The sequence below is a fragment of the Cherax quadricarinatus genome, chromosome 71 (assembly GCF_038502225.1).
Source record: "Cherax quadricarinatus isolate ZL_2023a chromosome 71, ASM3850222v1, whole genome shotgun sequence".
Classification (NCBI taxonomy): Eukaryota; Metazoa; Arthropoda; class Malacostraca; order Decapoda; family Parastacidae; genus Cherax; species Cherax quadricarinatus.
In genome coordinates this window covers 13,144,815-13,168,864 of record NC_091362.1, presented here as the reverse complement: position 1 = coordinate 13,168,864, position 24,050 = coordinate 13,144,815, and the positions used below count along the sequence as shown (strand labels likewise).

General features: G+C 45.4%; 1 protein-coding gene across 7 annotated transcripts in view; it reads right to left on the bottom strand.

The window, feature by feature from the left end:
• The window catches only part of LOC128700302 (potassium voltage-gated channel protein eag), a 480,722-nt gene that overhangs the window by 51,269 nt on the left and 405,403 nt on the right, over window positions 1-24,050 (bottom strand). For all 7 annotated transcript variants that reach the window (XM_070100036.1, XM_070100042.1, XM_070100037.1 and 4 more), the window contains 2 exons: window positions 13,562-13,654; window positions 5,894-6,196 (listed from right to left, as the gene is read on the bottom strand). In XM_070100036.1, the coding sequence (XP_069956137.1) occupies window positions 5,894-6,196; window positions 13,562-13,654 (396 nt within the window). The remainder of the gene's footprint in view (window positions 1-5,893; window positions 6,197-13,561; window positions 13,655-24,050) is intronic.

The window sequence follows — 24,050 nt, the reverse complement described above, 5'->3', positions numbered from 1 at the left end:
ATGGACTGATTACATCGACTCCAAGCTGAGGGACTGATTACCTCAAATTCCTGACCTTCAATCATTCTTCTTCGTATTAGACTGATGAAGCCACTGTCTGGCGAAACGTTTCCACAACAATTATACCCAAGTGTTGCACATGTGTCTAATTTATCAACGATATTCATCTCCCACACTCGCACGATATATTTTTTTGAGGGGGAGGGGGAGATTGTTGACCTTATATATTTCAAAACGTCAGGTTGGGTAAGTGGTCAGTCTGTGCCCCTGGGGAGGTTCCTCCCTCCTCTTGTGAAGCTCAGAATGAAGGTGTCAGTATCTCATAAAATACCGAAATGTCTGTCCCTTCAGAGTGGTGTTTTGATGCTAATGAAGTGCTATTGACCCGAGGAACTGACGTTGTCCTCCACTTCCTCGGATCAAGCATGATTACTTCCCCATTCCTTGTGCTGTATGAACTCTACCAGTTTAGCATTTCCCAACAAAAACAGAAAGATGTGCCATAACGGTCATATTTCTTAGGAAACTGAATATATTTACAATAAGTTTTCTAAGTCAAGATGCACTAAAGAAGTTTTAGACTCGGCTAAAGATACTTTCAAACTAGAAAATTAATTGTAGTTCCCAACTAGGACGAACTTAATTCTGCAAATATAATTCTCTTAATTATGTAAACATTGCCTTTGGCGGTTCCAATACTAAAAAGGCATTTGTAAACAGGAAGTCTTCAGAAGAGACCCAAATAAACTCGGGTATTTATAAGATTTCATATGATCTTTATCATATGGTCTTTTCATGTGGTTTTTATCAGCAGAGATGCTCTGAATGCTCTGAGAACCCTAATAATGATGTATTTCAGGACATAAACACGAAGACTCCTAAAGTTAGTTTCAGTGATGCTGAAGTATTGACGGGATGCAACAACAACAACAACACAGCAGAGAACATTACAGAACTGGTGATGATCAACAATGTTCCTAATTTCAATACCATGAACGAGAATGGTGAGCCTCTGTTGATATATATATATATATATATATATATATATATATATATATATATATATATATATATTATATATATATTATAATTGACAAGTCATTAAACACAATAAATGATTAACAGGAAGTTGGAAGCCTCCATGAACGTTAAGTTACACCGCTCGTTTATTATAAATTTTACTAATTTTGCTATAATAAATGCGGGTAATACTTGTTTGACAATAGAGTTGTAGATGTGTGAGCAAGTTCATGGGTGTTTTCCTTGGGTAGTTTTGAAATTAGGTTGGAGAAATGTCGGAGTAAGGTTTGATTTGGGTAAGACCTGTCTAGTAAGGGCCAGTGGACATGTACACTGCTTCCTTCTCGGGTATGCATGACTTGTTTACATATATAAGGGCTCCTCCCAGGTCATTCATTAACACTTGAGAGTCTCTAGTGTTCAGATAACATTAAAAAAAATCCTGTACTTTTAAATGTGGGATATATATACTATATATATATATATATATATATATATATATATATATATATATATATATATATATATATATATATATATATATATACATGTGTGTGTGTGTGTGTGTGTGTGTGTGTGTGTGTGTGTGTGTGTGTGTGTGTGTGTGTGTGTGTGTGTGTGTGTGTGTGTGTGTGTGTGTGTGTGTGTGTGCATGTCAGATGGGCAAGTGGGAATATTGGAAAGATGGAGAGAATATTTTGAAGAGTTGTTAAATGTTGTTGAAGAAAGAGGGAGCAGTGATTTTGTGTATGAGACACGAAGGTATGACACGTGGTGGTGTGAGGAGCCACATATGGGTGTGAGGAGGAACCACATGTGGGTGTGAGGAGGATCCACATGTAGGTTTGAGGAGGAGCCACATGTAGGTGTAAGGCAGTGGTTCCCAAACTTTTTCAGCTTGTTACCCAATTTAACATGCCACATAAAGCATGTTACCCCTTTCACAAAATGTTGTTATTATTGATATATATGGCTAAACGTGAACGTATACAGCCTCGCATACTCTGCTAATCCTAGCAAAACCATTGAAAACGTAAGAACCACACATACATTATATATAAAATTAATAATAGCTACAAATTCACAGTAACAGTGGGTAAATACTAATTATATACTGCACAGGGCAGTACACATACATACCAGCTTATGTCTACCTCGGCTGATGCTCACAGATAAACTGACAGTGTGAAATAGAGGCAGCCTCAGGAAGTGAGTGACGCGTACTGGACAGGTCGATCTGGGCTACTGAGTGACTTTTGTCCTGAAGCATACTTGTCAAAATACTTTTGGGTTTCCACACACTTAGCTATATATTTCTTCTTTTCTAATACTGTATATTAGTTTTTGATGTTTATTGTTATTTGGTTTAACTTTATTACTTACTTATAATAGGTTTACTTTACAACTTTATATACTAAGACAAAGTTAACAATAATCCTCATACCGGGTACCGCAGTGTTTTCTTGATTTTCAGAATTCATAACTTTTTTTCTGTCACCCCTCCATTACCCCCCAAAAATGGTTAAATTACCCCCAGGGGGTAATTTACTTCCAGTTTGGGAACCACTGGTGTAAGGGGAGTGCATGACGCAGTGGGCACAATAAAAGTGAGTAAAACAACTGTGATGAAAAGGATTGAAAGTGAGATATTAGTGACTGACGTATTTGTTGATGTGCACGGAAGAAGGGAAGATGCGTAAGGATGGGAAGAGAACATGCATAGTTCCTGTAAGAGAAAAAGGGGAAAAAAGAGAAAGTAAGAATTATAAAGGAACAATCCTTTTCGTAACACCGGTTAGAGGTACGGAACATGTATTATTAAAAGAGTTACAGATAAGACAAAGTAATATATCCTAGGAACCAGGAAGAGTAAAGAATGGTAGGACAAGTGTAGACCAGGTGTTTACACTGAAGCCTATAAGTAAACAGTACTTGGATAAGGGTAAGGAATTATCTATCACATACATGGATTTATAAAAGGGGGATATTAAAAGGTGTATAGGGAAGCAATGTGGCATATGTTGCAAGCGCATGGAATAAGTGACAGGTCATTCAGAGTAATAAAGAGGTTTTTATACAAAGAATGAGGCTCAAGATATGTAAGAGAGACGTGAAGTTTTCTAGTGATTGTTGTCGTTGTTGTTGAACCTACCTATAGATGGGGTAGGAAAATTAAGTTAATCTTAGGGTATCGGGGAGAGGTGTAGGATTAAAAGATAAAGAATCGGATACCAAGTGAGAGTTGTCACGGTTGCCCTTTGCCGATGACACAGTTCTTTTTGTGAGATTTTGGAGAGTTGTAATAGTTGGTGGGAGAATTTGTAGAGTTTGAAGGAAAATAAAAATAAAGATAGAAAGAGGACAATGTAAGTAAGGCGTAGAATTAGGGGGGATATGATTGAGGTGTATAAATGGAAAACAGGAATAAATAAAGGGGATGTAAATAGCGTGCTGAAAATTTCCACCCAAGACAGGACTCGCAGCAATGGTTTCGAGTTGGAAAAATTCAGATTCAGGAAGGATATAGGAAAGCACTGGTTTGGTAATAGAGTTGTGAATGAGTGGAACAAACTCCCGAGTACAGTTATAGAGGCTAAAACGTTGTGTAGTTTTAAAAATAGGTTAGATAAATACATGAGTGGGTGTGGGTGGGTATGAGTTGGACCTGACTAGCTTGTGCTACTAGGTCTTATGCCGTGCTCCTTCCTTAAGTGGAAGTGACCTGGCTAGGTGAGTCATTGGGCTAATCCGGGTGGGGGGGACATGGACCTGCTCCGCATGGGTCAGTAGGCCTGTTGCAGTGTTACTTCTTTCTTATGTTCTTAAAGTGGATATAAGTAAAGGCTGGTAATCAGACTGCAGTACGGAGGACGTGAATGTACTTAGATATTTGGAAATGGATATATCAGCAGATGAATCTATGAAAGACGAGATGAACAGTAGAATAGACGAGAGGGAAAAGAATGAGTGAGTGTTATGGCATCATCTGTTGAAGAAGTTTATCCACGGAGGGAGGAGAGAGGCAGTGGTGACGTCGAAGGTATAATTCAGAGGCTTAGGAGGGCTTGTTGAGGTGGTTTAAGCATTCAGAGAGCATAGAGCAGAATAGGATGAATAAGAGGGCGTATAAGTCTGGGATAAAAAGAAGGAGGGTCGACGTACTCACAGAAAAGGGTTAAGGAAGGTTTTGAGCACTAGGGGCTTGATCCATTAGCCTTGTGTGAGCGTGTTAAATCAGAGTGAAGACAAATGAGTTTTGTGGTTTGATGTGCTCTCGGAGTAACAGTAGAATATCATTTAGTTCCGGAATCAAGGAAACCTGTTAACTAGACTAGAGACCTGAAGGTGGCTAGTACAATGCTCGCAAACTGTAGGAGAGAGGTAATGCTGGAGTTCAGAGTGTCTTCTGAACTGTACATTTATATATAACCATCTGCTTGCTCACTGTTCATCAGTCAATATATTAAGCCAATTTATGGAGTCCCCGCTAGGTGGTATATATACAGTATACAAGAGAACTATTGAGGGTGTTTGCCTGTGGTGGTGCTGTAGACGGGGAGTAGTGTGAGGGAAGTAGTTTACATTAAGGAATTAACTTAGTCACAGTATTAATGTGTGTTGGAGAGTATATAGAACACCGTTGAGGGCGGCCGTCTGGGGTGTCTCGCCTGGGGGTGCGCCCATCCCTCCCTCGAACGGATGCTGTAAAGAAGATAAGTTTTACAAGAACAAAAAGAGAATTATGTACAGAGGAGATAACAAAAATTCCCACCAAAACCGCTTGTATTTAGCGAACATAACAGTAGAATTTTAAGCCCCTCATCTGAAGGACGGGGTGTATCACAGCAAGTATGAGGCATACAAGCGGTCGAGTTGGGTGTCCCCGTGGCTATGAAAGGTGTAGTGGTGTATGTGGGAGGCACCCTTGCTCCCACACACTCACCCACCCAGGTGCTGCAAGTGCTACGGGCGTCCCACTACCGGTCCTACCTGTGGGGGTGCCCTGGAAGAGGCTCAGGACAAGTCAGCTCGTGGAGGCTCCTGCACCAACGGAAGTACACCTCTGTTGACACTCCCTGGAGCAGCGCCTCCCGGTCCTCCGTGCACCCGAGGCAGAAGGACACAGACAGCAACAGAGACAGCGGCAGAGAGCAAACACTGAACCCTAAGGTACTCTGTGACCTTTGATGATTATATACAATAGGAACGTAAAAAATAAGCAAACTCTCACTAAGAGATGAATGATTTATGTATGCACTTTTTAAACTGCTAAATAAATTATAGTGGAAAGCAATGTCTCCTAGACACTGCAGGGAAATTCACAGGTTAAGGGAGGCTTAGGAGGCTAGGTGGAGTACGTGGGATCAAGTGTAGTTTGGAACTTAATGTTCAGTGGTATCAGTGGCAGTAAAAACTATCAGTCTGACTCAGTCTGAAGATTGTGGCCAACAATTACACGTGATTGTCAAGTTCCAGGAGGTGGGAGAGGTGATTGCTGTAGACTCGAGTAGTTGATAAACGAGAACCATCTTATAAGAGTGGGATAAGGAAGTAACAAGTCATGGGATGTGTTGATGAGGAAGGAGAGTAAGTACACTGCCACACAGGGCTTAAAGAGGCTTTTAGAAACCCCAAGACAGCGATTTTAGCAAGCCAAAAATCTATACACGGGTCACAGACTTCAGACAAAATGTAAAATTACAAAGACAACCTTGACGTGAAGAAATGGAGGTGAGCTGGGTGCAGCCACGGGGATAAGAGGCAGGCGTGAGGGAGGGCAACAAGCTACCTGCACTCCACAGGCTCGAATACATCACATAGATTCAACACTTACGTTATCCTTAACTTCGCCTTGTAAGCCACACTTACTTACATCTTCATCGTGGTCAAACGCGTTGAAAACATCATATGGCAGGCACGATAACAGGTCTATCAGAAACCACGATTTCAAATAATTCATTCGAATGATCTTAGGATCAGACACCACCTCCCCACCAGGCCCGACGAAGGTGGTGTGAAAGTTGAGCACAATATCTATAAAGAATATAACGTCAACTATTGAGTCCACCACCAGTAGAGACACGTCCTCCGAGGTCTTGTACTTGAAGGCCACGTTGTAGGGCACCATGATGGCGGTGTAGAAGGTGAGGCAGAGGATCACCCAGTCCCAGATAGCCTGAAAACAACAGTAACACTAAACCAACTATTCTCGGTAAACATAAGATTATCCTCTAGACACAAGTACAGTACCACAGGTTAATGGAAGATGCAAACTCACATGAAGACAATAAAACAGAAGGCAAAAGGATTATTATATATTTTTGCTTCATAATGAGGCCTTTATTAGGCTTGTACAGACTGCTGATGAGAACTTTACTGAAAAACTTTAGCTTCAGTCCTGAATAAGAGACTAAAAAGGTGCAATAATCTTTTCATCAGTTCTCTCGTTGTTTCCAAACACATCTGCCTGCGCCATTCAGAAATTTTCACTGTGATGATAGACTGAGGGCCCTGAATCTGCACTCAATAGAAAGGCGTAGAATTAGGGAGGATATGAGTGAGGAGTATAAATGGAAAGCAGGCATAAATAAAGGGGATGTAAATAGCGTGCTAAAAATATCTAGCCTAGAAAGGACTCGTGGCAATGGATTTAAGTGGGAAAAATTCAAATTCAGGAAGGATATAGGAAAGCACTGGTTTGGTAATAGAGTTGTGGATGAGTGGAACAAACTCCCGAGTACAGTTATAGAGGCTAAAACGTTGTGTAGTTTTAAAACTAGGTTAGATAAATATATGAGTGGGTGTGAGTTGGACCTGACTAGCTTCTGCTACTAGGTCAGATGTCGTGCACCTTCCTTAAGTGAATGTGACCTGACTAGGTTAGGGCATTGGCTTAAGGCAGGTAGGAGACTTGGCCCTGCCTCGCATGAGTCAGTAGGCCTGCTGCAGTGTTCCTTCTTTCTTATGTTCTTATTCTCGTCTTCGGTAAGCGCTCCTTGGTTCATACTTGTTTTTAATACAATAAAATAATGTTCACACTAACATGATAACTTTACCAGTTACACGGGATCAAACATTCATAAGTAACTTGAGTAAATATATATATATATATGTTATTGACTATGATGACCTATTAAGAATGATTTTTTTCATATTTATCTACTCACTGAAATTGTAATTGTTAAGTAGATCAATTAAATTCTTCCCACTGGAACGATACCAATTAATTGTTTATTTTATCCTGAGATTACTAGACAGTCGAAGCCTCGTACAGTAAAATACGGCGAGATATACGTAAGCATGGTCAGTAAGTTCCTTCAGTGGGAGCTAATTTAAGACAGTCAACAACTACTATCTTAGAGATGAACAAATTAAGTTGCTTATCCCTTAATAGTATTCCGGGATGGTGGCGGCCTCTGGTCATGGCTGCCTTCAACACGACCTCTGGTCATGGCTGCCTTCAACACGACCTCTGGTCATGGCTGCCTTCAACACGACCTCTGGTCATGGCTGCCTGGAACACGGCCTCTGGTCATGGCTGCCTTCAACACAACCTCTGGTCATGGCTGCCTGCAACACGACCTCTGGTCATGGCTGCCTTCAACACGATCTCTGGTCATGGCTGCCTTCAACACGACCTCTGGTCATTGCTGCCTTCAACACGACCTCTGGTCATGGCTGCCTTCAACACGACCTCTGGTCATGGCTGCCTGCAGCACGACATCTGGTCATGGCTGCCTGCAACACGGCCTCTGGTCATGGCTGCCTTCAATACGACCTCTGGCCATGGCTGCCTTCAACATGACCTCTGACCATGGCTGCCTTCAACACGACCTCTGGACATGGCTGCCTTCAACACCATCGCTGACCGCAGTCCAGTAGGTGAATTTCATTATATGATTATAGATGTCCTGAAATAATGTTCTTTAGGAGTAAGTTCATACATTGCGGCCTCAATAGGTGCTTGTTTAACAGCCTATAACCCGATCTGCTTCTTAGAATGCCGCAGCTTCGTAATTTATTAAGTACAAAGATTACCTGTAACTCGCTTGCTTTGTTCGACCGTGATGTACCTACCTACCTATGTACAACTGGAGACAGTTATGGTTTATTTGGAGTTGGATGATCACTGCCTGTGAGGTTGTAATGTGCACTGCAACCTTCAAGTTCATTGTACTTTTAATGTGAAGTTGGCCTGACAATACTCTGCACTAGTGGGTCGTCTGTCAGATCATTTGTATTACAGACTTAGTACTATAATTGTGTAGTTGTCACAGGTGTGTCACACAGGTACCCGAGGGAAAGTGTCGCTACACGGGTACTTCCTGGGTGAGTACTGCTTGTCACGGGGTTGTCTGGCTACCACCAGATGGCTCACTCTACCTGGCTGTCACCTTGCAACTCTTCAGTGGTCTTATAGACGTAATACTGGTGCAACGTAGGTTCCGCAAGCAGAAGAAGCGGTAACACGCTGCTTACGGTACAGTGAGTTAGCATCGTACGCGCGGGGAACGGGGTACTTCGTAATTGAATACGTAAGAAGAACCGACCAACAGGGACTTTCTTCTCCCTGCTCGAACGATGAATAATCTATTTTCCAGCATATAAGGCGCACAACAGACTCATCATAACGTTAAATTAGCAATCATATTCAAGGCTTAATTACCATTTGCGCTAAAACCTAACACAAAGCCTACCCATGACTGACCTTGAACAAAAAAGGCACGGGTGATTCTCCAAACTCTTTTTTGTGAAAAAAAGGCGCGCCTTATATGCTGCGTCTCCCTATGACTGCCAACATACATGCAAACCGGACACTTAAATTAAAACAATGAATTTATCAAGATAGATCAAAGCAGTTAGGTGAAGTAAAATTCACCAGGAAATAGGACAAGTGTCTCCTGACGCGGGTCTTAGTCACATGATTACACTCAGCTGGAACTTTTGGTCATCTGACCGAGGCCTTCCGCTGGTTTATCCCTCCATCCCTTTAAAAATTATGGTCATGATTATAACCATTATCAAATCGGTAAATTATTGTTTGTGGTAATGACATAATACCTGTCTTTCACACTTCATAACCTGCCACTGGAGAGTTGTTATCTGGACCCAGTGTTGAAGGCGTGACCGCTCTACGTCATGTATTTACCAGGACAGGACAACCTCGAGGTCTTCCCTAGACTCAAGTAGACAAAGTATCTTCCATGAAGAAACAGTGAAGGACCAATCTTCAAGGCACAGTTGTGGAGGGCTTACCTTGAAGGCACAATATTGGAGGACCTACCTTCAAGGCACAGTAGTGGAGGACCTACCCTCAAGGCACAGTATGGGAGGACCTACCTTTAAGGCAAAGTATTGGAGGGCCTTCCTTCAAGGCACAGTAGTGGAAGGCCTGTGGAGGAAATACCTTGAAGGCACAGTAGTGGAGGAGGAAAGCACAATAGTGGAGAAGGACCCACCTTGAAGGCACAGTAGTGGAGGAGGACCCACCGTGAAGGCACAGTAGTGGAGGAGGACCCACCGTGAAGGCACAGTAGTGGAAGAGGACCCACTTTGAAGGCACAGTAGTGGAGGAGGACCCACCTTGAAGGCACAGTAGTGGAGGAGGACCCACCTTGAAGGCACAGTAGTGGAGGAGGACCCACCTTGAAGGCACAGTAGTGGAGGAGGACCCACCGTGAAGGCACAGTAGTGGAGGAGGACCCACCTTGAAGGCACAGTAGTGGAGGAGGACCCACCTTGAAGGCACAGTAGTGGAGGAGGACCCACCTTGAAGGCACAGTAGTGGAGGAGGACCCACCTTGAAGGCAGAGTAATGGAGAAGGATCCACCTTGAAGGCACAGTAGTGGAGGAGGACCCACCTTGAAGGCACAGTAGTGGAGGAGGACCCACCTTGAAGGCACAGTAGTGGAGGAGGACCCACCTTGAAGGCACAGTAGTGGAGGAGGACCCACCTTGAAGCACAGTAGTGGAGAAGGATCCACCCTGAAGGCACAGTAGCGGAGGAGGACCCACCTTGAAGCACAGTAGTGGAGAAGGATCCACCCTGAAGGCACAGTAGCGGAGGAGGACCCACCTTGAAGCACAGTAGTGGAGGAGGACCCACCTTGAAGGCACAGTAGTGGAGGAGGACCCACCTTGAAGGCACAGTAGTGGAGGAGGACCCACCTTGAAGCACAGTAGTGGAGAAGGATCCACCTTGAAGGCACAGTAGTGGAGGAGGACCCACCTTGAAGGCACAGTAGCGGAGGAGGACCCACCTTGAAGCACAGTAGTGGAGGAGGACCCACCTTGAAGGCACAGTAGCGGAGGAGGACCCACCTTGAAGGCACAGTAGCGGAGGAGGACCCACCTTGAAGGCACAGTAGCGGAGGAGGACCCACCTTGAAGGCACAGTAGCGGAGGAGGACCCACCTTGAAGGCACAGTAGCGGAGGAGGACCCACCTTGAAGGCACAGTAGCGGAGGAGGACCCACCTTGAAGGCACAGTAGTGGAGGAGGACCCACCTTGAAGGCACAGTAGCGGAGGAGGACCCACCTTGAAGGCACAGTAGTGGAGGAGGACCCACCTTGAAGGCACAGTAGTGGAGAAGGATCCACCCTGAAGGCACAGTAGTGGAGGAGGACCCACCTTGAAGGCACAGTAGCGGAGGAGGACCCACCTTGAAGGCACAGTAGTGGAGGAGGACCCACCTTGAAGGCACAGTAGTGGAGAAGGATCCACCTTGAAGGCACAGTAGTGGAGAAGGATCCACCCTGAAGGCACAGTAGTGGAGGAGGACCCACCTTGAAGGCACAGTAGTGGAGAAGGATCCACCTTGAAGGCACAGTAGTGGAGGAGGACCCACCTTGAAGGCACAGTAGCGGAGGAGGACCCACCTTGAAGGCACAGTAGTGGAGGAGGACCCACCGTGAAGGCACAGTAGTGGAGGAGGACCCACCGTGAAGGCACAGTAGTGGAGGAGGACCCACCTTGAAGGCACAGTAGCGGAGGAGGACCCACCTTGAAGGCACAGTAGTGGAGGAGGACCCACCTTGAAGGCACAGTAGTGGAGAAGGATCCACCTTGAAGGCACAGTAGTGGAGAAGGATCCACCTTGAAGGCACAGTAGTGGAGGAGGACCCACCTTGAAGGCACAGTAGTGGAGAAGGATCCACCTTGAAGGCACAGTAGTGGAGGAGGATCCACCTTGAAGGCACAGTAGTGGAGGAGGACCCACCTTGAAGGCACAGTAGTGGAGAAGGATCCACCTTGAAGGCACAGTAGTGGAGAAGGATCCACCTTGAAGGCACAGTAGTGGAGGAGGACCCACCTTGAAGGCACAGTAGTGGAGGAGGACCCACCTTGAAGGCACAGTAGTGGAGAAGGATCCACCCTGAAGGCACAGTAGTGGAGGAGGACCCACCTTGAAGGCACAGTAGTGGAGAAGGATCCACCTTGAAGGCACAGTAGTGGAGGAGGATCCACCTTGAAGGCACAGTAGTGGAGAAGGATCCACCCTGAAGGCACAGTAGTGGAGGAGGACCCACCTTGAAGGCACAGTAGTGGAGGAGGACCCACCTTGAAGGCACAGTAGTGGAGGAGGACCCACCTTGAAGGCACAGTAGTGGAGGAGGACCCACCTTGAAGGCACAGTAGTGGAGAAGGATCCACCCTGAAGGCACAGTAGTGGAGGAGGACCCACCTTGAAGCACAGTAGCGGAGGAGGACCCACCTTGAAGGTACAGTAGTGGAGGAGGACCCACCTTGAAGCACAGTAATGGAGGACCCACCTTGAAGGCACAGTAGTGGAGGAGGACCCACCTTGAAGGCTCAGTAATGGAGGAGGACCCACCTTGAAGGCAGAGTAATGGAGAAGGATCCACCTTGAAGGCACAGTAGTGGAGGAGGACCCACCTTGAAGGCACAGTAGTGGAGGAGGACCCACCTTGAAGGCACAGTAGTGGAGGAGGACCCACCTTGAAGTCACAGTAATGGAGGAGGACCCACCTTGAAGGCACAGTAGTGGAGGAGGACCCACCTTGAAGGCACAGTAGTGGAGGAGGACCCACCTTGAAGGCACAGTAGTGGAGAAGGACCCACCTTGAAGGCACAGTAGTGGAGGAGGACCCACCTTGAAGGCACAGTAGTGGAGAAGGATCCACCTTGAAGGCACAGTAGTGGAGGAGGACCCACCTTGAAGCACAGTAGTGGAGAAGGATCCACCTTGAAGGCACAGTAGTGGAGGAGGACCCACCTTGAAGGCAGAGTAATGGAGAAGGACCCACCTTGAAGGCACAGTAGTGGAGGAGGACCCACCTTGAAGGCACAGTAGTGGAGGAGGACCCACCTTGAAGGCACAGTAGTGGAGGACCCACCTTGAAGGCACAGTAATGGAGAAGGACCCACCTTGAAGGCACAGTAGTGGAGGAGGACCCACCTTGAAGGCACAGTAGTGGAGAAGGATCCACCTTGAAGGCACAGTAGTGGAGAAGGATCCACCCTGAAGGCACAGTAGTGGAGGAGGACCCACCTTGAAGGCACAGTAGTGGAGGAGGACCCACCTTGAAGGCACAGTAGTGGAGAAGGATCCACCTTGAAGGCACAGTAGTGGAGGAGGACCCACCTTGAAGGCACAGTAGTGGAGAAGGATCCACCTTGAAGGCACAGTAGTGGAGGAGGACCCACCTTGAAGGCACAGTAGTGGAGAAGGATCCACCTTGAAGGCACAGTAGTGGAGGAGGACCCACCTTGAAGGCACAGTAGTGGAGGAGGACCCACCTTGAAGGCACAGTAGTGGAGGAGGACCCACCTTGAAGGCACAGTAGCGGAGGAGGACCCACCTTGAAGGCACAGTAGTGGAGAAGGATCCACCCTGAAGGCACAGTAGTGGAGGAGGACCCACCTTGAAGGCACAGTAGTGGAGGAGGACCCACCTTGAAGGCAGAATAATGGAGGACCCACCTTGAAGGCAGAATAATGGAGGATCCACCTTGAAGGCAGAATAATGGAGGATCCACCTTGAAGGCAGAATAATGGAGGATCCACCTTGAAGGCAGAATAATGGAGGATCCACCTTGAAGGCACAGTAGTGGAGGAGGACCCACCTTGAAGGCAGAATAATGGAGGACCCACCTTGAAGGCAGAATAATGGAGGATCCACCTTGAAGGCAGAATAATGGAGGACCCACCTTGAAGGCAGAATAATGGAGGACCCACCTTGAAGGCAGAATAATGTAGAAGGACCCACCTTGAAGGCAGAATAATGGAGAAGAACCCACCTTGAAGGCAGAATAATGGAGAAGAACCCACCTTGAAGGCAGAATAATGGAGAAGAACCCACCTTGAAGGCAGAATAATGGAGAAGAACCCACCTTGAAGGCAGAATAATGGAGAAGAACCCACCTTGAAGGCAGAATAATGGAGAAGAACCCACCTTGAAGGCAGAATAATGGAGAAGAACCCACCTTGAAGGCACAGTAGTGGAGGAGGACCCACCTTGAAGGCAGAATAATGGAGAAGGACCCACCTTGAAGGCAGAATAATGGAGAAGAACCCACCTTGAAGGCACAGTAGTGGAGGAGGATGTGCGGAGGTGTCTTGGGAGCTTCTTGACGGTACTGGGGCATAACATCGCTGTTGAGACTCATCATCTGTTGAGGCGTAATAGATTAGTCTTCCCTTTAAACTCTTATGATATGTATCTTTTTATTAGTCTCCCCAGTAAACTCTTATGATGTGATTTTTATACCCATATAAACCTTTCCCCAAGTAAACTTTTATATTTTGTATTAGTCTCCCTTACAATCTTTTATGTTTTGTATAAGTTTCCCTTACAATCATTTATACATGTATTTTGTTTTAGAAGGCTGAAGTTTCACCTAGATGTGTTTTGGAGTGAGTGTGAGTATAGTTGGTGCTGGTAAGGAGAAAATGCTTACCACCGGTGAGAGTGACAGCCGCTTTAAGTGGCAAGTGGTTCACAGTTCAGGAAGAAGGAAGGTAAAGAGGGTTAATAAAGAAGATGTGAGGGTAGGAAATCGATTCTCTGTTCTCCAAGACAAGTGTACTTCAGTTGTTAGTGAGGTTAAAGGTACTTCTGACTCCCCTGCTAATCAAGGTAAGAATATTCTGATTGTGGGAGACTCTCAGGTAAGATATAAGGACGGTGCTTTTTGTAACAGAGATAGAAAAGTCAGACAGAGGGTGTGCCTCCCAGGAGTTGGTGTTGGTGACATAGTCAGCAAGTTGGATAGTATTATGGCAGGTAATGGGAACAAGCCCCATTATCTGTCTTAGTGCTGGTGGAAATGACATTGGGAAGGGCAGGAGACAGGAGCTACTGGATAAGTACAGGTCAGCCATAGAAGTACTAGTCAGGTCTAAGGGAGGGATCCCTATCATGTGTAGCATCTTGCCTAGAAGGGGAGTGGTCAGTGAATGGATATCTAGGGCAATTGGTATAAATTGCTGGCTAGACAGGTACTGCAAGAAACTTGCAATCCCATTCATTGATAACTGGGATAAATTCTATGGCAAACATGATATGTATGCAATGGATGGGGTTCATCACTCTGGGGCTGGAGTGGTTGCATTAGCCAATTCGATAGAGGGGGATATTGATGACTTATCTAGGACTTTAAACTGATACATTATAGAGGTATGGGTATTTGTGGGAAACAGTCAGGTTGCAGGATTATCGCTGGAAACAGGAGATATTACCAGGATTCCTCAGGGATATCTTTAAAAGACAATATTCAAAATAAAGTTCCTAATCAAGGAAAAGCAACTGATCAACAAAGAGAGATAGTAGAGGGCAACGAGTGGCTAGCTCCCTTAAGGTTTACTACAAATAGTAGGAGTCTAAGAAATAAGATAGATGAGCTAAGATTACTCGCAAGTGCAGGTAATATAGATATTATTGCTGTAACTGAGACCTGGTTCAACTTGAAGGATAGAGAAATGCCTTCTGAATGCAGCATAAAAGGTTATAAACTATTCCACACTGATAGGGTCAACAGGAAGGGTGGTGGAGTGGCGATGTATGTCAGAGATAATTTAACTTGTTGTGTTAGACATGATATAAGAATAGAAACATCAGACACAGAATCCGTTTGGCTACAGTTTCTCGAGGGGAATGAAAAATTAATTTTGGGTGTGATATCTAGGCCCCCAAACCTTGATAGGGAGTGCAGTAAGCTGCTGTGGGACGAAATTCATAAGGCGTCTAGATATGAAAACGTTGTGTTAATGGGGGATTTTAACTTTAGACAAATTGAGTATAACAATTTGTCACGAAATCTTTAGTTTAGTGACTTTCTTGATACAGTTCAAGATGACTTTTTAAAACAGTTTGTGACAGAACCAACTAGAGGAAACAATCTGCTTGACTTGGTTCTTGCCAACAAAGATTCATTAATAAATAATCTTGAAGTTAATGATGAGCTTGGGGAAAGTGATCAGGAGCAGCAGCAAATCTCTGTCCCAGATTTTAGCTTGGCCGACTTCATGGGAGTGAAAAATTACCTGGGTGGGCTAAATTGGGATGTCCTGACTATGGGTCAGGTAGGTGATCTTGGTTGCCAATATGACGTTTTTCAGAGCATAGTTCTAGCTGCCCAGACAACTTTTGTTCCGAGTAGGGAAATTAGATCTAACAAAAATGATCCCAAAATGGATGAACAGTAGATTAAAACATCTGATTGGTCAAAAGAGAGGCATTTTTAGGCGTATCAAAAGAGGGGATGGACAGTTAAGAAATCAATACATTCAGTTAAAGAGAGAGATAAAAACAGGAATAAGAAAATCAAAAAGGGATTATGAGGCTAAGGTCGCAAGGGATTCGAAGACTAACCCAAAAGGGTTCTTTCAGGTATACAGAAGTAATATTAGGGACAAGATTGGCCCATTTAAGAGTAGCTCAGGTCAGATCACTGACAGCGGTAGGGATATGTGTGAAATTTTCAATTCTTACTTCCTCTCAGTTTTTACTCTGGAAGATACTAGCGAAATTCCAGAAATAATAAATTATGTAGAACAGGACGAAAATAAACTATACACGATTGCAATAACTAGTGACATGGTCTTCAGACAAATAGAGAAATTAAAACCTAACAAATCCCCAGGCCCTGATGAACTGTTTGCAAGGGTTTTAAAGGAATGTAAAGAGGAACTTTGCAAACCTTTGGCTAATCTTTTCAACATATCACAACAAACTGGCATAGTGCCTGATAAATGGAAAATGACAAATGTAATACCTATTTACAAGGCAGGTGACAGGTCCTTGGCTTCGAACTATAGACCAATAAGCCTTACTTCCACAGTGGGAAAATTTATGGAATCAATAATTGCCGAGGCAATTCGTAGCCATCTTGATAGGCATAAATTGATAAATGAATCTCAACACGGTTTTACTAAGGGGCATTCCTGTCTTACGAATTTCCTAACTTTCTTTGCTAAGGTGTTTGAGGAGGTATATCATGGTAACGAATATGATATTGTGTATATGGACTTCAGTAAGGATTTCGATAGAGTTCCACATCAGAGACTTTTGAGGAAACTTAAGGCACACGGAATAGGAGGAGAAACTTTTTCCTGGGTAGAGGCATGGCTGACAAATAGGCAGCAAAGAGTTTGCATAAATGGGGAGAAATCAGAGTGGGGGCACGTCACGAGCGGTGTTACACAGGGGTCAGTGTTGGGCCCCTTATTGTTCACAATTTACATAAACGATATAGATGAGGGAATAAATAGCGACATAAGCAAATTTGCTGATGACACCAAAATAGGCCGTCCAATTCATTCTATTGAGGACATTAGTGCATTCCAGGATGATTTGAATAGACTGATGCAATGGTCGGAGAAGTGGCAGATGCAGTTTAATATAGACAACTGTAAAGTTCTAAATGTTGGACAGGACAATAGCCATACCACTTATAAATTGAATAGTGTAGATCTTAATACTACTGATTGCGAAAAGGATTTAAGAGTTCTGGGTATCAGTAATATAAAACCAAGACAACAGTGCTTAAGTGTTCGCAACAAAGCTAACAGAATCCTTGGCTTCGTATCAAGAAGTATAAATAATAGAAGTCCTCAGGTTGTTCTTCAATTCTATATATCCTTGGTTAGGCCTCATTTAGATTATGCTGCTCAGTTCTGGTCACCGTATTACAGAATGGATAAAAACACACTGGAAAACGTACAGAGGAGGATGCCAAAGAGGATCCCATGTATCAGAAATCTTCCCTATGAGGATAGACTGAGGGCCCTGAATCTGCACTCTCTAGAAAGGCGTAGAATTAGCGGGGATATGACTGAGGTGTATAAATGGAAAACAGGAATAAATAAAGGCGATGTAAATAGCGTGCTGAAAATATCCAGCCAAGACAGGACTCGCAGCAATGGTTTCAAGTTGGAAAAGTTCAGTTGTGGATGAGTGGAACAAACTCCCGAGTACCGTCATAGAAGCTAAGACGTTGTGTAGTTTTAAAAATAGGTTGGATAAATACATGAGATGGTGTGGGTGGGTGTGAGTTGGACCTGACTAGCTTGGGCTACCAGGTCTGGTGCCGTGCTCCTTCCTTCAGTGGAAGTGACCTAACTAGATGGTCATTGTTCTAGGCCGGGGGTGGCATGGACCTACTTCTCATGGGCCAGTAGGCCTGTTGCAGTGTTCCTTCTTTCTTATGTTCTTATGTATTAGTCTCCCTTACAATCTTTTATATTTTGTATTAGTCTCCCTTACAATTTTTTATAATTTGTATTAGTCTCCCTTATAAACTCATACACTACGTATTTTATTTAAAAACCGCGTCCCGTCTAGGGACACAATTGTTCTCTTTCCTACCGTCTCCAGTCAGAAAACGTTTCCCTGTCAGTAACCCTAGCCCTGTCAGAAGTCCTTACCCTGTCAGAAGCCCTGGCCCTGTCAAAAACCTTTGCCCTGTCAGATACCATTACCCAGTCATAACAATAACAATAAAAATAACGTTAGGAACCCTTACCATAACCTTGTATAACCCTGTGTAAAGAAAAATGGATCGCAGGTGCCACAAAGGGGTGTCACGAAGGGGTGTCACAAAGAGGTGTCACAAAGGGGTGTCACAAAAAGGTGTTATTGACATGAGAAACCAGGGAGAGCAAACTTTTAGTGGGACTACGTTTCGCTCAAGCTGTAGCTTTATCAAGGCAGAGGAGTGTGAGAGGCGCCTTGACCCGCCTAGTTGACCTGTTATTTTAGAAGAACGTTCAACTTAGAGAGAGAGAGAGAGAGAGAGTGAGAGAGAGAGAGAGAGCGAGAGAGAGAGAGAGAGAGAGAGAGAGAGAGAGAGAGAGAGAGAGAGAGAAAAATTAGTTTTGAGCGAATTGAACCATACCACGGGTGGGCTTTAAACCCGCGGTCAGAGACTCTCAAAACTCCAGACCGAGTTTTGAGACTCTCTGACCGCGGGTTCAAACCCCACCCGTGGTATGATTTGTTTGCAATTATATCATTACGATTTCGTGAGTCATAATGAGAGAATTAAACTGCTGGCACACGGCAGCTGTTAGCAGTTCTGGGGATTATCCTCCTCCCGGCCTAGTCTGAGACCAGGCCTCCTAGGCCGGAAGGAAAATATTACAGGACTAAAAACTGTTAAGAATCGGACAGGAAAGAAATGTATATAGTGAACGCAAGTAGACGTTTTGCAAGAGTTACCCGTCATCTTACGTGTTCATGAGACGGAAAGGAGAGAGAGCAGGCAACGTCTTACTCCAGTAACACTGGATTTGAAACGAGGATAAAATATCCTGGGATTCTAAACCACGTAAGAAAGGAGGACGACGGCAGGCTTAGTGTCCCATGCTAAGCAGGTCCAAGCCACATCCACTCATGTGCCTGAACAACTTAATTTAAAAATTACCTAGAATTCTCATTCAAAGTCTATAGCTTATTTAGATCTGGGTCACTTCTCACTGGTAACTTGTAGAGAGGAAGTGGTATATTTGACTGGTACTTATAGCTAAAACGTTCACTTCCAACACATTACAGGGTCATTGACATCACTTGTTCACCGGCCACTGTTAATTCTTTTTCTGTTTACGCTTAATTACGTTACGTTAATCTGAATCAAATAAAATCATTAGATAAGAAAATTAACGAAATAACAAAACATATACGTATTTAGTTTGGGGAAGTAACCTGGCGGTAATGACAGTTGAGTAACCTGGCGGTAATGACAGTTGGGTAACCTGGCGGTAATGACAGTTGGGTAACCTGGCGGTAATGACAGTTGGGTAACCTGGCGGTAATGACAGTTGAGTAACCTGGCGGTAATGACAGTTGAGTAACCTGGCAGTAATGACAGTTGAGTAACCTGGCGGTAATGACAGTTGGGTAACCTGGCGGTAATGACAGTTGAGTAACCTGGCAGTAATGACAGTTGAGTAACCTGGCGGTAATGACAGTTGGGTAACCTGGCAGTAATGACAGTTGAGTAACCTGGCAGTAATGACAGTTGAGTAACCTGGCGGTAATGACAGTTGGGTAACCTGGCGGTAATGACAGTTGGGTAACCTGGCGGTAATGACAGTTGAGTAACCTGGCGGTAATGACAGTTGGGTAACCTGGCGGTAATGACAGTTGGGTAACCTGGCGGTAATGACAGTTGGGTAACCTGGCGGTAATGACAGTTGGGTAACCTGGCGGTAATGACAGTTGGGTAACCTGGCGGTAATGACAGTTGGGTAACCTGGCGGTAATGACAGTTGGGTAACCTGGCGGTAATGACAGTTGGGTAACCTGGCGGTAATGACAGTTGGGTAACCTGGCGGTAATGACAGTTGGGTAACCTGGCGGTAATGACAGTTGGGTAACCTGGCAGTAATGACAGTTGAGTAACCTGGCGGTAATGACAGTTGGGTAACCTGGCAGTAATGACAGTTGAGTAACCTGGTGGTAATGACAGTTGAGTAACCTGGCGGTAATGACAGTTGGGTAACCTGGCAGTAATGACAGTTGAGTAACCTGGCGGTAATGACAGTTGGGTAACCTGGCGGTAATGACAGTTGGGTAACCTGGCGGTAATGACAGTTGGGTAACCTGGCGGTAATGACAGTTGGGTAACCTGGCAGTAATGACAGTTGAGTAACCTGGCGGTAATGACAGTTGGGTAACCTGGCGGTAATGACAGTTGGGTAACCTGGCGGTAATGACAGTTGGGTAACCTGGCAGTAATGACAGTTGGGTAACCTGGCGGTAATGACAGTTGGGTAACCTGGCGGTAATGACAGTTGGGTAACCTGGCAGTAATGACAGTTGGGTAACCTGGCGGTAATGACAGTTGGGTAACCTGGCGGTAATGACAGTTGGGTAACCTGGCGGTAATGACAGTTGGGTAACCTGGCAGTAATGACAGTTGAGTAACCTGGCGGTAATGACAGTTGGGTAACCTGGCGGTAATGACAGTTGGGTAACCTGGCGGTAATGACAGTTGGGTAACCTGGCGGTAATGACAGTTGGGTAACCTGGCGGTAATGACAGTTGGGTAACCTGGCGGTAATGACAGTTGGGTAACCTGGCGGTAATGACAGTTGGGTAACCTGGCGGTAATGACAGTTGGGTAACCTGGCGGTAATGACAGTTGGGTAACCTGGCGGTAATGACAGTTGGGTAACCTGGCGGTAATGACAGTTGGGTAACCTGGCGGTAATGACAGTTGGGTAACCTGGCAGTAATGACAGTTGAGTAACCTGGCGGTAATGACAGTTGGGTAACCTGGCGGTAATGACAGTTGGGTAACCTGGCGGTAATGACAGTTGGGTAACCTGGCGGTAATGACAGTTGGGTAACCTGGCGGTAATGACAGTTGGGTAACCTGGCGGTAATGACAGTTGGGTAACCTGGCGGTAATGACAGTTGGGTAACCTGGCGGTAATGACAGTTGGGTAACCTGGCGGTAATGACAGTTGGGTAACCTGGCGGTAATGACAGTTGGGTAACCTGGCAGTAATGACAGTTGGGTAACCTGGCAGTAATGACAGTTGGGTAACCTGGCAGTAATGACAGTTGTGCTGGCAGTAATGATAGTTGTGCTGGCAGTAATGATAGTTGTGCTGGCAGTAATGATAGTTGTGTGGGCAGTAATGATAGTTGTGCTGGCAGTAATGATAGTTGTGCTGGCAGTAATGATAGTTGTGCTGGCAGTAATGATAGTTGTGCTGGCAGTAATGATAGTTGTGCTGGCAGTAATGATAGTTGTGCTGGCAGTAATGACAGTTGAGTAACCTGGCGGTAATGACAGTTGGGTAACCTGGCAGTAATGACAGTTGGGTAACCTGGCAGTAATGACAGTTGGGTAACCTGGCGGTAATGACAGTTGGGTAACCTGGCGGTAATGACAGTTGGGTAACCTGGCGGTAATGACAGTTGGGTAACCTGGCGGTAATGACAGTTGGGTAACCTGGACAGTAAAGACAGCCGGGTAACCTGGCAGTAATGACAGTTGGGTAACCTGGCAGTAATGACAGTTGGGTAACCTGGCAGTAATGACAGTTGGGTAACCTGGCAGTAATGACAGTTGGGTAACCTGGCAGTAATGACAGTTGAGTAACCTGGCGGTAATGACAGTTGGGTAACCTGGCAGTAATAAGTTGACAGTAATGATAGGAGTAACCTGGCGGTAATGACAGTTGGGTAACCTGGCAGTAATGACAGTTGGGTAACCTGACAGTAATGACAGTTGAGTATCCTGACAGTAATGACAGTTGAGTAACCTGGCAGTAATGACAGTTGAGTAACCTGACAGTAATGACAGTTGAGTAACCTGACAGTAATGACAGTTGAGTAACCTGACAGTAATGACAGTTGGGTAACCTGGCAGTAATGACAGTTGGGTAACCTGACAGTAATGACAGTTGAGTAACCTGACAGTAATGACAGTTGAGTAACCTGGCAGTAATGACAGTTGAGTAACCTGACAGTAATGACAGTTGAGTAACCTGGCAGTAATGACAGTTGAGTAACCTGGCAGTAATGACAGTTGAGTAACCTGGCGGTAATGACAGTTGGGTAACCTGGCGGTAATGACAGTTGGGTAACCTGGCGGTAATGACAGTTGGGTAACCTGGCGGTAATGACAGTTGGGTAACCTGGCAGTAATGACAGTTGGGTAACCTGGCGGTAATGACAGTTGGGTAACCTGGCGGTAATGACAGTTGGGTAACCTGGCGGGAATGACAGTTGGGTAACCTGGCAGTAATGACAGTTGGGTAACCTGGCGGTAATGACAGTTGGGTAACCTGGCGGTAATGACAGTTGGGTAACCTGGCAGTAATGACAGTTGGGTAACCTGACAGTAATGACAGTTGAGTATCCTGACAGTAATGACAGTTGAGTAACCTGGCAGTAATGACAGTTGAGTAACCTGACAGTAATGACAGTTGAGTAACCTGACAGTAATGACAGTTGAGTAACCTGACAGTAATGACAGTTGGGTAACCTGGCAGTAATGACAGTTGGGTAACCTGACAGTAATGACAGTTGAGTAACCTGACAGTAATGACAGTTGAGTAACCTGGCAGTAATGACAGTTGAGTAACCTGACAGTAATGACAGTTGAGTAACCTGGCAGTAATGACAGTTGAGTAACCTGACAGTAATGACAGTTGAGTAACCTGACAGTAATGACAGTTGAGTAACCTGACAGTAATGACAGTTGAGTAACCTGACAGTAATGACAGTTGAGTAACCTGGCAGTAATGACAGTTGAGTAACCTGACAGTAATGACAGTTGAGTAACCTGACAGTAATGACAGTTGGGTAACCTGGCAGTAATGACAGTTGAGTAACCTGACAGTAATGACAGTTGGGTAACCTGGCAGTAATGACAGTTGGGTAACCTGGCAGTAATGACAGTTGAGTAACCTGACAGTAATGACAGTTGAGTAACCTGACAGTAATGACAGTTGAGTAACCTGGAAGTAAAGACAGTTGAGTAACCTGGCAGTAATGACAGTTGAGTAACCTGGCAGTAATGACAGCCGGGTAACCTGGCAGGAAAGACAGCCTAGTAACCTGACAGTAAAGACAGCCGGGTAACCTGGCAGTAATGACAGCCGGGTAACCTGGCAGTAAAGACAACCGGGTAACCTGGCAGTAATGACAGTTGGGTAACCTGGCAGTAATGACAGTTGGGTAACCTGACAGTAATGACAGCCGGGTAACCTGGCAGGAAAGACAGCCGGGTAACCTGGCAGTAAAGACAGCCGGGTAACCTGGCAGTAAAGACAGCCGGGTAACCTGGCAGTAAAGACAGCCGGGTAATCTGGCAGTAATGACAGCCGGGTAACCTGGCAGTAATGGCAGCCGGGTAACCTGGCAGTAATGACAGCCGGGTAACCTGGCAGTAAAGACAGCCGGGTAACCTGGCAGTAAAGACAGCCGGGTAACCTGGTAGGAAAGACAGCCAGGTAACCTGGCAGTAATGACAGCCGGGTAACCTGGCAGTAAAGACAGCCGGGTAACCTGGCAGTAATGACAGCCGGGTAACCTAGCAGTAATGACAGTTGGGTAACCTGGCAGTAATGACAGCCGGGTAACCTGGCAGGAAAGACAGCCGGGTAACCTGGCAGTAAAGACAGCCGGGTAACCTGGCAGTAAAGACAGCCGGGTAACCTGGCAGTAATGACAGCCGGGTAACCTGGCAGTAATGGCAGCCGGGTAACCTGGCAGTAATGACAGCCGGGTAACCTGGCAGTAAAGACAGCCGGGTAACCTGGCAGTAAAGACAGCCGGGTAACCTGGCAGGAAAGTCAGCCGGGTAACCTGGCGGTAATGACAGCCGGGTAACCTGGCAGTAATGACAGCCGGGTAACCTGGCAGTAATGGCAGCCGGGTAACATGGCAGTAATGACAGCCGGGTAACCTGGCAGTAAAGACAGCCGGGTAACCTGGCAGTAATGACAGCCGGGTAACCTAGCAGTAATGACAGTTGGGTAACCTGGCAGTAATGACAGCCGGGTAACCTGGCAGCCGGGTAACCTGGACAGCCGGGTAACGGGTACCCT